The sequence below is a fragment of the Mchenga conophoros genome, linkage group LG6 (genome assembly GCF_057382185.1).
Source record: "Mchenga conophoros isolate Kocher_MC1m ecotype Shallow Benthic linkage group LG6, M_conophoros_male_GT1.1, whole genome shotgun sequence".
In the NCBI taxonomy this organism is placed as follows: domain Eukaryota; kingdom Metazoa; phylum Chordata; class Actinopteri; order Cichliformes; family Cichlidae; genus Mchenga; species Mchenga conophoros.
In genome coordinates this window covers 6104320-6120820 of record NC_140531.1, presented here as the reverse complement: position 1 = coordinate 6120820, position 16501 = coordinate 6104320, and the positions used below count along the sequence as shown (strand labels likewise).

The following is a 16501-nucleotide window of genomic DNA, read 5'->3' as shown; positions in this document are numbered from 1 at the left end:
AGTATTAGGTTATTATGTACACATTGGTCAACTGTCTTGTGACAACCAGAGATGGGCAATAACGCTTTACTTGTAACGCGTTACAATGTTGTAGCCCATCAGGTAAAAACATAGGCTACATTTGCTTTACATTGTCCCCACCTGATGACAGTGGTATAGTATGATATGATTCCATATTAGATTCTTGATGAATGTGTGTTGTTGTTCTTCAGCCTGGTTCTATGTGTCCCTTTTTAACTTTGAGTACCCGCCCCTTTAAAGATCTCTGCACAGCCCTGGAGCAGAATAATATCAGTCCATGAGTCTCAGACTGAGGCAGAGCTGAAGTGTGAAAGCAGCTGCAGTCCAGCTCAGAGGTGGGACCAAGTCATTGTTTTGCAAGTCTCAAGTAAGTCTCAAGTCTTTATCCTCAAGTCTCAAGTCAAGTCTCAAGTAATGTCAGGCAAGTCAGAGTCGAGTCTCAAGTCACTGGTGTAAAAGTCCGAGTCAAGTCACAAGTCTGAAACTTTGAATTTCAAGTCCTTTCGAGTCTTTAAAAAAAACAAACGAAAAAATAATGTTGCAGTTATATGCTAAATGTAAATATTAGACCATGTAATTTTAAAATCTGTGTTTTTCTCAACACATACAAAATAGTGAACTTAGAAAATATACACAAATTGTGAAATTGCACCTCTTTAGAATGCAGCTCAATTAAACCTAGCTCCAAGAATAATTTTCACCGACAGTTCTGAGATAAGCTGCATGTTATTCTTGGATGCGGTTGTAGGACCGGCTTTAAAATCGCATGACAAAAATATCATACACATTAAAAAAAACTGTATCACCAACGTAGCCTGGAAAACATTTGCTAGTTAGATGAAGTCAGCTATCTCATCGTAGCATATTTATATGCATATTTATAATCATACGGTTCTTGGAGTGAGTGCATACACTCATGAAGTTTAGTAACTTCCGGTCACTGCAACAAGCCCAGGTACAGTTTACCGACGGATGGGTACAGGACCTTGAAATGCACCGTGTAGAACGAAAGACCATCGTACGTATCATAAGTTTACCAGTCTCACAAATCGTCTTCATAAATACACATTCATTAACCGTTTATTAATAGGACCTTTGAGCTCAACGGTAATTAATTAGTAGTGGAAATAATTTCTGGTACCCATCACAGAAATGTAGCAGTGACAATAATACTGTATGCTGTAATCGTACTGGACAATTAGTGATACAAAAAACCTGTTTTATCCTGTGAATAAAAGTATGTGTTTTTGTCAGTGTACCATAATAACAGAAGCGAAACGCAATATTGTGTCAGGACAATTCACTATTTATGCACAATAAATAAAGGAGCATAGCGCGACAATTTCTGTTCAGCGCCAGACTTGCTTGTAACCTATATCACCAATTATGTTAAGAAAATGACGCATTAACTACAACAGCAGACTGACCTTTGTGTAAATGCTTGGAGCAGACTAACCTGTGAGCTGGAGTGTTCTAGGACGTTATATTTGATCTTTGAATGGCTGCAATCCAGGCCACCCGTCGCCTCTTTGTTACTTCGGAAACATGGCTCGAACAATTTCTCTTCAACGACGTAATCCGATAACAACCGATCTCTTTACCCGTCGGCTTCCCGTGGCTGTCATGCGACCGGCTATTGCAGTTAATAATACAACAGCTTCTTGACATTTTTGTGTTTCTTTTTATCGCTGTGTGACTGATTTTAATTGAAAGCCTGCGTGCGCTAGTACCGCTTGCCACGAGTTCCCAGAATCCTTTGCGGTTCTACCCGTGAATGACGTCACATTTTCAATCTCTATATAATATGCATGTTAAATTTTATATTTGGGGTGAAATATCAAGTCTTTTCAAGTAAACCGGTTCAAGTCCAATTCAAGTCCCAAGTCATTGGTGTAAAAGTCCAAGTCAAGTCACAAGTCTTAGAACATTTTTTCAAGTCAAGTCTAAAGTCATAAAATTAATGACTCGAGTCTGACTCGAGTCCAAGTCATGTGACTCGAGTCCACACCTCTGGTCCAGCTGGTTTTCTTTTGTGTGGTTCAACAAAAAACAAATTTTGTTCCAGTCATGAAAGGTTCCTGTTTCGTCATAAATGTTCTAGGATCAACCTTCCAACTGACCAAATTACATTATCTGAGCCAAAAAGTTAGTTAATGCTTTTAAAATTATGACTATCACACCAAATTTGTAACCTAAATTTGGCTAACAGCAAACTTAACTTGATAATTAGAGTGGGTGGGTGTGGTGAATGGGTGGAGAGGTTTTGGAGACAGTGTCGGAGGAGTCGGGCGGCCACAGCTGCCAGTCATCAGCTAATTGTGATTCCTCTATTTTGTCTCAGGCTATGTCCACACGTACCCGGGTATTTTTCTATGCGTTTGTACCTTTCGTCCACACGTAAACTGTGTTTTCGGTCACTGAAAACGGAGATTTTAAAAACTCCGGCCAGGGTGGATATTTTTGAAAACTCAGTTTTTGCATTTACGTGTGGACGAGAAAAACGGAGAAAACGCAGAAAATGCAGCATCAAAGGTGTGCGCCTTTTTTGACGTCACACTGTGCGCCACGTTATTGTTCCGGTGAAATTAATTTCTACAATACTGTTACTGTTAATTCTACTCTCTGCAGTGTTTAAATGCTTACATATACACACACAGTTACTGTCCCTCCACACATACAACTCGGTTCTGCTTCTATGCCCCATCTTTGTTTACTATTTCCCACCGAGGCTTCTAGACTTCTGATTGGCCAACATTTCTACACGGTTAGGAATATATCGCCACCTGTTACTTTGGCATGTTCCTAGCAGCGTTTTCTTTCATTTCTGCATTTACGTGTGGACGGGATTATTTTTTAAAACGAAAACGGAAAATCTCCGTTTTCAAAAATACCCGTGTACGTGTGGACGTAGCCTCAGTAGGTCGCTGGGACCAGGGGTGAGTGATGACTGCGGTGTGCAGTGTGTTAAAATTTCTGCAAGAATAAAGTCTGTGTGTTCTATCATCGAGAGACCCAGTGTCTGTATGTTGGGTCCCACAGTAACAATGAGTGATACAATAATTTATTTATTATTTTGTACAAATTAATAAAGAAAACATCAGACATCACAGCGACATGATTGGTCAGTTGCAATGTTAATCCTGGACCAACATTATTATGATGATGCCGATTCAGTCTTTGTTTAGATCACTGTGCAGATCAGCTAATTAAAGACTCCCAAAAGCATCAGGACAGAACTTCACCATCAGACCCAAAAACAGTGGGACTCATTACTGTGAAGCCAAGAACACAAGAGGACGTCAGAACTCCAAAAACATGTAACCAGTGCAAAGAAAACAAAATATTCTTATACTTTGTAATTCCTACACTTTCAGTGCATCATTAAATTGACTCGATACTGATTTCTCTGCTTGTGTTGAATCTGTGGATCAGGTAGTCCAATAAATGAATTCTTTTTAATTAAACAACCAGTTTCTTGTTGTTGGATTAAATCCACAAGGAAAAGACTTGTAGGTTTTTGAAAGTGGACAAATTAATCTATAATATATAATAATAAATATCGTTAAAGTAACAGGTCCTACGGATACAACTTATGCTATAATATGTTCACAATAAATTAGTTTTTAATTCACTAGAAAAGAAAAATAAGCAATCTTAAAACTTAATGTTAAGGAAAAGAGCTTCCAATGACCTTATTTGCATCTCATAGACAGAAAAAGTCATTTAATTTTGAAAACAAATATTTTGGTGTGTAACTCTTCTTAAAGAACTCGACATGTTGTTTTAAACTCAATAGTTTCCACACTGCTTGGTGGTAAAACATGAACATGTGTTGATTCCCGCTTTATCTGCTGTTTAGACAAATGAGCTGTCATGAACAATTCAATGAGGAAACTTAGCATTAAGTGTGAAGAAACCCTGTTAAATATCCTGATCCAAACTGCTGGTGTTTTCTATGTAATGCTTTTTAGCTTTTCTACTATGTGAATCTGTATTAATAGCAATAATATCATCTTCTCTCTTTTTCTGTCTACACCAGAAGTAAAGGAAGAGTAGAGAAATCATCTGCACTGTACTCCACAGTCAACAAAACCTGATTAATATAATAAAACATTCTAAGCTCACATTATTACTTGATCAGCCATATTGTTATACTGTTAAGCTGTGAATGTGGAAAGAGTTAACAGTGTATGCTCGTTTGGATACAAATCAACCAACTCCTCTTGTTTAGGAGGCTAAAGAAACTAGGACCAACACCACCACCTGCAGGTGTGGAGTGAAAACCTCCAGAAAGACTTCTTGTGTTGTTGCAGATAAGACATCACTGCAGTGAGTAGTTAAGCCTGCCCAGTGGATGACTGCTATCACACTCAACCCCATCATGTAGATTTGCAGGAGTAAAACACTCCCTGCTGACCCTGCTGACCTGTCCATTATCTTCTGATTATTTATTTGTATTTGTATTTTTGCATCGACTTGGAGCTGAACTTACTGTTTTGGTAGCATTTTTATAGTCTGTGTGTATTTTTTGTGATAAATAGAAAACAGAAAAGATCAAATACAATACTGTAAAAATAAAGCATGTCAGATACTTTTTAATATTTAATTTTTAGTGATAAAAATGAATACAATGCTATTTTTATTTAACTTTCATGATGGATTGAACAAATATGGCAGGCTTCACCACAAAAACGATCACTAAACTGTCCTATCAAAACAGAAAAAATACTGGAGTGTCCAGGTAGTGCTCTAATTATAGCTCAGAAAATAATTTAGTTAAATGTGTGCCAATTCTTGATTGACCTGGTCACTCGAATCCCAAATCATCAAAATATTAGAATATTTTCTTCCCCGCCATCCCTGATTTCCTTAAAAATATTATGTTTGTAATCTGTAATTTGGGACAGATGTATTAAAACACATCTGTGTATTGGCTAATTAAAAATATAACCAAAATTCAGGCAACCCTTTAAAGTCCTATATTTGAACAAATTAAAAAATCCCAGGACATTGTAAAAACAAAACTAGTGGCAATTTCTGAATAGATACATAGGTGTATTTCACAATAGTAAAGCACATAATATTTTTAACATTAGGAATTAGAAAAAAAACAACAACTGGAATGTCCAGATGACACTCAAATTATCACTAAGAAAATAAGTTTGTTAAATATGTAATTTGTGCATAACTTTTATTTATAAGACTTACACACCATTTTGAGATGGTGTTCCATGTACGCCCTGCCTACTAGCATCTTGCACCCTGCTGTTGGGTTGTCTCAGGGGGATCTTTTCACAACCTGCACCTGGGGTTCTTGCCTGGTGTGGTAGACCCCAGCCTCTATGGATCTTGTGTTTAGTGCCTCTGTGCTATCTTTTAGTCCGGCTTTGTAAAGCCATTGGCAGGATTTTCAATCTGCTGGGTGGTACGTGCTGTTCAGGGGCCTGTGCTTCTTTGATGGTTCATCTTCTTGCTCTTCTTCTTTCTCTGGTTTCTGCTGTCTCGGGTATTCACTAAGCATGTGATCAGCTGTTGCCATCTTCCTGATGCACTAAAGGATCTTTGTGTGTAGGTGTTGATTCCCTAGATCTTTTTCTTTTCATTCAACTGGCTCATTTTACTTGGTTTTCTCTCTGCAGGAATTTGGCAGTTGTGGCATTCCTATAGGCCTCTTCATGAGTCCCATTTGCCTGTGGGATTCCAAGATCTTTGCATCTATCTTCCATGTCAACAATGCTGCCTTCTGGTAGTACAATCTCCCCAGTTCTAACGACTTTCTCTACTTTTTTCCCATCCAACTACATTTATCCAGTCCAGATGTTGTTACACTAGATCCTAGCAGTGTGGATCGGTGAACTAATGTCTCTCCTGGCACACAGCTTGATACCATCCATGTTGAGGATATGACTAATGATTTCTCATTGATGATTTGACTAAGGGTGTTCAGGCCTTTGTAGAAAGGGAGTGGGGACAGAGTATCTCCTTGGTAAATCCTGCATCCTTGACAGTGACTTGTTGGCCTCTAGTGTTGTTGGCCACATCCCTGTTGAATTCCTAATGAAGGCTCTCTGGTTGATCTTCTTCTGTTTCAGGCATTCCAGGATCCATCTGAATCCTGGAATCATCGTCTTTCTTGAAGTCGATCCAGGCGGTGCACAGGTTGGTCATTCTGGTTTTACAGTCTCAAGTGACTGCTCCGTCAACAAGGAGGTGTTTTGCCCCTCTGGTGTCTCTGCCTTTTTCCTTCTATGTGCCTGTTCATTTTCGCCCTATTACAGGACAGGAGCTTCCATGTTTTATTGAGGCAGATTATTGGTTAGTAGTTGGTCCTTTCTGGGGGTCCTTGGGGATCAGGACTGTCCAGCTTTGGATTAGCCATTCTGGGTTCGTCTCATCCACTAGAAGCTGGTTAACTTTTGCTAATTAAGAGAGTTATTACTACATGGAAGAGGTCACACTCAAATTTGTATTTAATTACTTAGAATTACTATGCATTATTATGACCATGTGATTAAAATAAATGTAATGCATCCAAATTAAAAAATGGTTTTCCTCAGACTCTAGCGAAACAGAAACAGGGATGACCTGGTGGAAACAGCGAAGAATCCCAAAGTGCAAAATAAAGGGCAGATTTGCAGGGACTAATATTTAAGGTTCTTTTATCTGATAAAAGTGTGGTAATTGCTTGTGGTCCATAAACTTGTGATGATACATAATTACTTGGCTGCCAACTGAGAGTAGAAGAGCAAGTACAAGACCACTCTGCATTCTGGTATTGTGTGCATAGTGGTGGTTTTTGACTCTGTTTTAGAAAACTATCTTCAGTATCAGAAAGACTGTGGTGTGGTGTAATGTGTACTTAAATTTCACGTTTAGGGTTCAAATAGATCACTTCACTTGGAGAAAAAAAATCCTACAGATGTTGGACGTATCTGTATTCTAAATATTAGGTGGTGGCATGTCATCTTTGCCCTCTATGAAATCTACAGCTAATGGTTTCTTATTGTCTTAAAAAATAAATTCCCGAATCACATACAGCGGGGTTCTTAACAAGTATGTGAATCATTCACGCCCCACACAGGATATATTTATTTTGACATCCATGTTAAAATTTTAGTTACATTATAGATACTTATTTTAATGTAACACTGTGGAGATTAGTTTTGAGTTTTATAGATTTATAGAAAAATTGATCATGGTCTTGTGATCATATGATCTCATTAATAAACTGGACCAGAAACGTAAAATTAAAACGTGATTAAAATATGTTGTGTTTGTTTTTAAGAAGTTCATTCTGCGTGCTGCACTGTATAAAAACCATTTCTTCATTTCAGTGTGGGAGTCTGTTTACGCTTACTGAGCGTGTACAGCAGGAAGGAAGACAGTTTAATATGACTTTAATATTTTCCAACCACAGAAGACATCTCATCTCACCTCAGTGTCTCATGAAGACTAACTAGTGAACAGGATTTTTCATGTTGAAGTAATTTAAGGAATGAGAGGAGCAGCTATGAGTTTAAGTGCAGCAGCCAGTGGATTTGTTATCTTCCTTCTCTCTTTATCAGGTATTGGGAACCTCTATATTTGATTTATACCTACGGTTACACTGTCGACACCAGAGCTGTTTCTGGCTGTCACACATTCAGCAACTGCATTACTTTTATGAATTATAACTGTAAACAGAAGAGATTTATTTTTTTGCCTTCTTTTTTTTAGTAAAAAAATACAAATGTTGTGTAATGTGTTGTAAACACTACAGATATTATTTTTTTCCATAAATATACACTGTTAGAAAAAGGCCATTGTATTTGTATTTAACTTTCTAAAATGTTTATTTTGCTATAGTACTTATTTACACAATTTAGATTATTTCTAGTTTATTAAACATTGAATTTATGAGAGAAATCTTCTAAGGATTAATAAACATTCTCACATATACCTCATATGAATACATTTATATTATACCCTGTTATCAAGCACTATACCTGGTCTCAACCAATTAGGTGATTAGAAGAAAATGACTCTAAAACTATTTCATGATTGTTACGGTCAACAACAAAAGAATCAAAACTTCAGTTTTTCTATTGTGATGAAGAGTGCTTGGTCTAAATCCCATCAGAATTTCTCTCTGCATATAGTTTAACTACAAATAAGACTGTTTATGGTTGTTATCATTAATCTAACTGCATTCTGATGTGTTCTGTGTTACAGTGGTACAGAGTCAGAATGATTATGCAGTGACTTACACTTCTACTCAGATCTGTGCTGTAAAAGGATCAACAGTGGTCATAGGCTGCTCCTTCAAACACCCTTCAAGAGTAATTGTGTTAAAAAAAGTTTGGTTCACTAAAGGGAATAACCCGTATGATCTGAAAACAGACCCAGCATATGCAGGTCGACTTTCATACAGCTCTCATTGGAAGAGCTGCACTCTGACAATCAGAGACCTGAGAGAGAGCGACTCAGCTGTGTACAAGTTCAGGTTTGAAGCAAACCAGAAAAGTTTTACTGGTTTACCTGGAGTCACTCTGACTGTCACAGGTACTGATCTACACACACTGATAAATATTTCATCAACTTAATATGCATGTTCTACTGTGCTTCTAAACTTTTCAATGGTTTAATGTATAGACATTGAGAGAATTATTATTTTGTTACTACCGTAATTCATTTTATTACTTCTGTGAATTTTACTGATGTCTCCTTCAGTGTGAGAGTGACTGACATCTTATTTATTGTTTCTTGTCCACTGGTCAAGATGTTCAGGTCAGTGTGTCGACTGGACGACAGTTGGATTGTGTCACCAGGTGCAATCATTATGTTTCATCTTATGTCTGGTACAAAAATGAACAACAAGTGAATGGAGCCAGCTCTTCTTCTTATGAAGCTCAATATGACACTGAAAACAGCTACTCATGTGCTTTAAAAGGATTTGAGGATTTTCACTCTCCATTAGTTTGTGAGTTCACTTTGAGATTTTACCTGAATGAAAACTTTTAATATGGAGGCTTATTAATGGTGTGTTCTTTCTGTCAATAAGCATGTTTTTTTTTTTATCTCTTAGGTGCCAAAAAACAGTGGTGCAACAGAGTGAATTACAGTAACAGAAGAATCTGTGCATTCAAAGGCTCATCAGTGGACATTTCTTGTACTTACAACAATTTTGAACGTCAAATCCAATCAACATCCTGGTTCCATTCTGGTCGTGGATCTGAGGACCTCACAGAAGACTCCCAGTATGCAGGTCGTGTTGAGGTGATTGAAACAGAGAGAGGACGCTCCACTCTGAGAATCAGAGACCTGACAGAGAGTGATTCAGCCGAGTATCACTTCAAATTCAAAGCACAAAGATTTGAATGGAGGAGTAGTTTACCTGGAACAACTCTGACTGTCACAGGTACTGATCAACACACACTGATGGATATTTAATCAGCTTAATATTCTATCTGTATGTTCTACTGTGCTTTTAAACTACAGTTTAAACTTTTAAAAGCGTTTCACGTATAAACATTAAGAGAAATATTACTTTGTTAAAAATGTATTTTAGAACTTATGAATTTGACTGTCTCCTTCAGTGTGAGAGTGACTGACATCTTATTTATTGTTTCTTATCCACTGGTCAAGATGTTCAGGTCAGAGGGTTCAATGGACGACAGTTGGATTGTGTCACCAGATGTGATCCTTATGTTTCATCTTATGTCTGGTACAAAAATGGACAACAAGTGATTGGAGCCAGCTCTTCTTCTTATGACGTGCCACGTGACACTTCAAACAGCTACCCATATCAAAGGTCATATGACTATAAAAACAGCTACTCATGTGCTTTAAAAGGATTTGAAGACTTTCACTCTCCGTTAGTTTGTAAGTTTTCTTTGAGATATTACCTGAATTAAAACTTTTAATCAATCAAAAGGTTAAAATAATTAATGTCAGGGGTTTGTCAATAAATATGTTTTTTAAAAAAATTATATTTTTTTTATTCATTCTAATTTTCTCAGGTTCATATGGTCGATGGTGCAACAGAGTGAATTATAGTAACAGAAGAATCTGTGCAGTCAAAGGATCATCGGTGGACATTTCTTGTACTTACAACAGTTATGAAAGTCCAATCCAATCAAAATCCTGGCTCCGTTCTGGTCGTGGATCTGAGGACCTCACAGAAGACTCCCAGTATGCAGGTCGTGTTGAGGTGACTGAAACAGAGCGAGGACGCTCCACTCTGAGAATCAGAGACCTGACAGAGAGTGATTCAGCCGAGTATCACTTCAAATTCAAAACACAAGACTTTGAATGGAAGAGTAGTTTACCTGGAACAACTCTGACTTTCACAGGTACTGATCAACACACACTGATTATTTCATTCAGCTCAGTTTTTCTGTTGTGTTGATGGTTGTATTTATTGTTTTTAGTATTTAATGTCTTGTGTCTGCTGTGTTGTCATATTCAGCTCTGCAGGTGAAGGTGAGCAGAATAATATCAGTCCATGAGTCTCAGACTGAGGCAGATCTGAAGTGTGAAAGCAGCTGCAGTCCAGCTGGTCGTCTTTCTTTCGTCTGGTTCAAAAACAATCAGTTTATGGTTGAACAAAGTTCTTATCAAGATCTGTTCAATCCTGGAGACATCATCTCCTGTGCTTTCAAAGGACATGAAGATTATCCCTCAGATCCTGTGTGTAAGTTTACTTCACTCTGTTATTGATGATCATGATTTTCAGCTCCTCAGCTTTCTTTGTTCACCAAAATGTTGTTTAAGATATTAAGTAGAATTCACAATACTGTACATACAGTTTAAAGGTGAGTGGAGTCAGGTTCATGAATTAGAGGTAAGCACTCAGTTAAAGTCAGAAAAGAACAGTCATTGTGCTGAAGAGTGGTTTGATCCTGATCAGAGAACATCAAAGTTCTTTTCATTTTGGAAGGTACAAGCACATGTACATTTAATCGTGATTATTTACTTTAGAGGAACTAATTAGCAATGTAATAAGCAGGGATCTTCTGACTGTCTACAAAGGTCTGTCCATGGACTGTCATGTGTACATCCAATTTATGGAACAACTGACAAATCCAGCAAACATGGTCTGTTCATGCAAAGCATGAATCTGCTATATTGAAGATAACTAGGATCTCCATATTTTGATTTTCAAAAAAGAGGACACCTGGCCCAGTCATGAGGAACTTTAATAATACTGTTTGCTTAAAGAAAACATATTTAAACAATGCCTTCTCTGTGCGGTTAATTAATGGTAAAATTAAAAATGTCATATTGGCTTTTACAAGTCAACAAGTGCAAAAAAAGAGGACGGTTGGTCACCCTAAAGATAACAGATGTGACCAATAATTACAGGCTTGTGTTTCCCCATACTGGATGTGACAGACTGAAATGAAAGTGAGGGAAATTTCTTGACCACCACTTTAGATAATAGAGATAATTTGCACACACAATTATAACATAACAATAACGATAAAAGTAAATGTATTTTTTCTGTTCTAGACATTCCAGAGGTTCCCACTGTGTCAGTGAGTCCCTCTGGTGAGATAGTGGAGGGAAGTTCAGTGACTCTGACCTGTAGCAGTGATGCTAACCCAGCAGCTAATTACACCTGGTACAAGGAACAACAACCAATCAGCCAAGAAAAGCAAATCACCTTCAGGTCCACCCGGTCTTCTGACTCTGGAGAGTATTACTGTACTGCTGAGAATGAGGTGGGGCGAAGGTCATCTGAAGTGATCTCTATCAAAGTGAAATGTGAGTCAAGACAGTTTTCTTATAATGCCACACAGAAACAGGGGTTTAAACTCTGAAATCGTCACAGGTGGAGAAAACTGTCAATCAACTGTACAATCTGCGATGTCGGGAATAGATATTTAAACTTAAAGAATAGGATGGTGTACAATTTCTTCACAATTATTATGTTGAACACTAAATTCAAATGTAAATTTGCTGCAATTTTTGTCATAATTATTTCCACATCCCTTCCAGATGCTCCAAAGCTTCCCTCTATGTCAGTGAGTCCCTCTGCTGAGATAATGGAGGGTAATTCAGTCACTCCGTCTGGTGAGATTGGTGACGACAGTCCAGTGACTCTGACCTGTAGCACAGTCAGTTTTTCTCCTGACATTAGGAACAATCAAGGTAGTGACACAACTGAGTTGTTAAAAAATGCCCTGATTGTAGTTTTAGTATTTTTAGTTTTCAACTGTTGTATGCCGTTAGGCAAGAACTATACTCAAAATGAGTCATTAATTAAGACTTTGGTCTGATATGTTTTATCTTCTATGTCCATTCTTATGGGACCATTAATCTTGTAATCCAGTAACAAGTTTTCAGTTTGGTCACTGTTTCCTAGACTCATGGAAAAAAACAGCTGCAGTTGTATCAATCACTGTTCTATTTCTGGCTGTTATAATCATCTGCGGAATCATATTCATTAGGTGAGCAGTTCAGTTTTATTGTTGTTATTAAAAATTTATTTAGTAATTTCATGTTATGATTAATTAACATGTTCATTTGTTCTTCTGTACAGAAGAAAAGGGTGCTTCAAAACAAATTCATCCAGACAGAGGCCAGACAACAAACCAGAGGTAAGGAAGAAGAGGTCAGGTATCAGGTATACATATATGAACCTGAAAAAGACCATGTTAATGTAAATGAATCTCTTTGTATATGTCGCATACTGCTGTCATACACCGCACAGTGGGAAGTTTAAATTTGGCTGCTATAGTACAGACGTTTGATGACTTTGTATAGTTTACATGCTTCAAACTTCATGTCCCACCCAGGTTTATGAGATCCACACTGCACAGTGTGGATCTAATGATTGATTTCTAATACTGCACAGTGTGTGGGTATCTTAAGTTCTGTCATATATGAAAATGTACATGAACAGTTCATAAAATGTAAAGTCTACTGTTTTTCTTGAGAGTGTGATTAATTGTAATTAACTTTCATGTGTTGAGAAAATGACATCTTTCTGTTTAATAGTGTTGTTGGTGGCATTGCTCTTCCTTTGCTGCATATAGGGCTGTAGTGGGGTGGGGTGGCTGTAGCTCAGGTGGCAGAGCAGGTCAGCCACTAATCAGAAGGTCGGTGGTTCGATCCCAGGCTGCACCCTGGCTGCATGCCAAATATCCTTGGGCAAGATACTAACCCTGTGTTTGCCTACTGGTGGTGGTCAGAGGGCCCGGTGGCGCCTGTGTCCGGCAGCAAAATGTGTCCTTGGACAGTGGACTTCCTGTCCCTGTCTACACGTGTATCGCCTCTGTCAGTATGCCCCAGGGCAGCTGTGGCTACAATGTAGCTTGCTAACGCCAGTGTGTGAATGGGTGAATGACTGAATGTAGTGTAAAGCGCTTTGGGGTCCTATGGACTAGAAAAGTGCTATACAAATGCAGGCCATTTACCATTTACCATATAAACCTCTCCAGGAATACATAGAAATACAAGGTTTGGGAGGCTGTGGCTCAGGAGGAAAGGGGGATGTCCAACCATAACCTTTCACCTTTTATGGTTATTTTTAATTACAGGAAAATGCATATTGTTATTACACACTTAACGCTCCGCAAAGTGGGTGTCCAAAGCGTGACGGCCCTTCAGCTCCAGCACAGAGTAGAGCAGCAGAGGAGCACCAGGATGATCTTTGCTATTCCAGTGTAACTTTCATAAAGAAGCCAGAAGAGCACGACTACTACAACATTCTCCCCATTAAGACCAAAAGAAGAAAAAAACAGGATGAAGAAGTAACAGATGTGGACTACACTGTGGTCAGATTAAACAGCACCCAAAGGTGAGGACACTTAGTTTGTGAAACGCTGGGAAAATATTTCCAGGCTGTTATATTTGTTCATTTTTGGCACTACACAAAGTTTTTTCTTTTCTTAATTAATGTTACTGATATTGTGAGCTTTTAAAAAAATCATATTATCTTTATATTTCTGAGAGTGTGTTTTTACCTTTACAGGTTAAGAGATCAACAGGCTGCAGAGCATTCATCAGCACTGTACAGCACAGTCAGGAAAAAGTAGAGTATGAACATGAATGTGTGTCCTCAGTGTACATATTTAATGCTTTTAGGAAGATACTGCTGTGTATGGCTGTGTTTGCATTTTGATAAAGAATGATGCAACAGATGAATCAAAATGTGTCCTTGGACAGTGGACTTCCTGTCCCTGTCTACACGTGTATCTAGTTTCTTGAAGACCTGAACAAGAGGAACATTACAGAATTTATTTTTGGCGATCTTGGAAAAGCAAAATGTGTTGCACCACAAATGCACTCTGATCAGAGTTCTGATGGCAACAGCTGCCAGACAGGATTAAATTTAAAAAAAAAATGAGTCTACCTTTACTGAAATAAAATCTTACTACAGCTAACAAGAAGCCCAAGACCTCTCTAGGCAGTAGGCACTATTGGGGGAATTGTATTGTACTTTGTTTATGTTAATTTTGTTTTCTTTGTTCTTTTTAAGGGTACTTTAAGTTTGTAGTACACTCAAACAAGTGTAAAGGCTTTTATTTGTCCTGCTGAAACCCATTTTAATGTACTTAACATAATTGTGAGTAGAATTATTTTTTATTTGTGTGGATATGGGATATAGGAGTCTTTGCAGAACAGCAGGAGGTAGGTCTGATTAATCTTAAAGTCCTGGTGCTTTGACCGTTTGCTGTTATTTTCAGTGCCCTGCTGAACTGCGCTCATGTGTTTTGTGATTACAGCTGTGTTTAGCAGTTTCTTGTTATCTTTAAACTTATTTCCTTTATAGTGAATCAGAGGCAGCATGATTTTGTCCATCATTCAAGTCGTTCTTGTAATTTGAGTAAAAATAGAAATGTTTCACTGAGATTAAATAAAATAAAACAAAATAATAAAAAAACATTGTTTCTACAAATTCTGGTGTCTTTCTCCACTTCATGTTGCTGCTTTTGAGCAAGCTAGTAACAGTGCTGAGCATTTACATATTTAAATAATTGCAGGTTGCTTTTGTCCCAAACATCTTAAATAGAGGGTTTGAGCTGAGCTGCTTTCTGCAAGCAGAACGGCTAAATTCAGCTGCACTTCACCAACTTCCTGTTATCTACTTCAAGTTGGGTGATATGAGACATTGAGTTTCCCTTTTACTGCAAGTTCACACAATAAACTTAATTTAAAGCTGAAGGTAACCCATATGGAAAAGATATATATAAATCTTATAAAGTTTGTATCTGTCTTGTGTGAAACTTGTATGAAAAGCATATAAGAGTGAAAACAGATATAAGATCCCTTGAAAAATTATATAATGAAACTTGTATGTTTTGGATACTTACTAAAACAATGTATGAAAGTAATGCGAAAGTGGCCACTTTCATGAGTAATCACATATAAGTTTTTACTATTTCTTTTCCGTATGGGAAAGAAAATAGCTCAGCTATCACAAGGAATGATCTCATTAATAAATTGTTGTGTGTTTTAAAACAACCATTTTAAATGTGTTTTCTTAAAGCTGTCGTCAGTGATCGCACCAGAGGAGATTTAATCTGTTCATGCACATTAGGCGTGTGCGGAGGAAGGAAGACAGCCGGATATCGATCTCGCTTTAATTTTCCAACCACAGAAGAAACCATCTTCAAACATCTTTGATGAAATACACAATTTTTCATATGTGATCGACCTGATGCAGTTTAAGCAAGAAGTGTTTAAAGAAATGAGAGGAGCAGCTATAAATGCAACTGCAGTAACGAGTGAAGTCTTCCTTCTCTCTGTGCTGATATGGTACAAAATATAAATCTCCATTTATGTTTTGTTTTTATACACAAACCACTCACGTGTGGTTTCACCTCAAGCATCTGAAGCGCTGCACATCATATGATACTGTAAAGCTGTGTTTGTGTAATGAGCGGGATGAAGAAACGGCTGTTTTGGACTGAAACCAAATTTTAGAAAATATACTTATACTATGTTACTTTAGCGTCCACCACTACAAGCATTTTATCTGACAGCTTTGATCAAGGATTCTTGCATGTACATGTGAGGTCACATACAGTGCACTGAAAAAGTATTTACCCCTTCCTGATGTCTTTGCATATGCTTTCTTTCTTTTTGTATATTTGCTACAATATGACAGATATTTTTTATATTATGAGAAATATTACCCCGTTAAATTTTGAAATAACTGGCTTTTTTCTATTTATTGGAAAGCTAGTTAAATTTAGTTTGCTACACGTAGGCCTGATTGCTGCAGGACCCACTGAATGAAGAAATCACTTAAACAGAACTTATCTGATTAAGTGAAGAGCACAAAATGCAACACATCATGCCACAATAAAGACAGAGCTAAAGAAACAAAGTTGTCTATCAGAGTGGAAAGGGTTAAGAGTTATGTGGGAGGCTGTGAATTTAGAAAATTTAATGAACAGTAAAAGAGGAATAATAAATAATGATTGATTAATCAATAAATAATTCAAATGGTGAAGGGATTAACAAAAATAAAAGGCAAAAAAAAATTCTT

General features: G+C 37.5%; 1 protein-coding gene across 2 annotated transcripts; it reads left to right on the top strand.

Annotated features, from left to right (window-relative positions):
- The first annotated feature begins 5617 nt into the window (after positions 1-5617).
- On the top strand, positions 5618-14899 carry LOC146571966 (B-cell receptor CD22-like). 2 transcript variants are annotated; one of them, XM_085275972.1, is made up of 15 exons: positions 5618-5767; positions 6114-6180; positions 7439-7586; positions 8233-8562; positions 8780-8980; positions 9086-9418; positions 9646-9882; positions 10020-10352; positions 10469-10693; positions 11512-11766; positions 12001-12153; positions 12368-12452; positions 12545-12602; positions 13545-13804; positions 13979-14899. In XM_085275972.1, exons 3-15 carry the CDS (start codon positions 7517-7519, stop codon positions 14040-14042), a joined length of 2604 nt encoding a protein of 867 aa, XP_085132098.1. In that variant the 5' UTR covers positions 5618-5767; positions 6114-6180; positions 7439-7516; the 3' UTR covers positions 14043-14899. The 2 variants fall into 2 exon arrangements, with proteins under 2 accessions (XP_085132098.1, XP_085132099.1); XM_085275973.1 differs by lacking the exons at positions 5618-5767; positions 6114-6180 and having other exon boundaries at positions 7338-7586.
- Positions 14900-16501: the final 1602 nt, after the last annotated feature.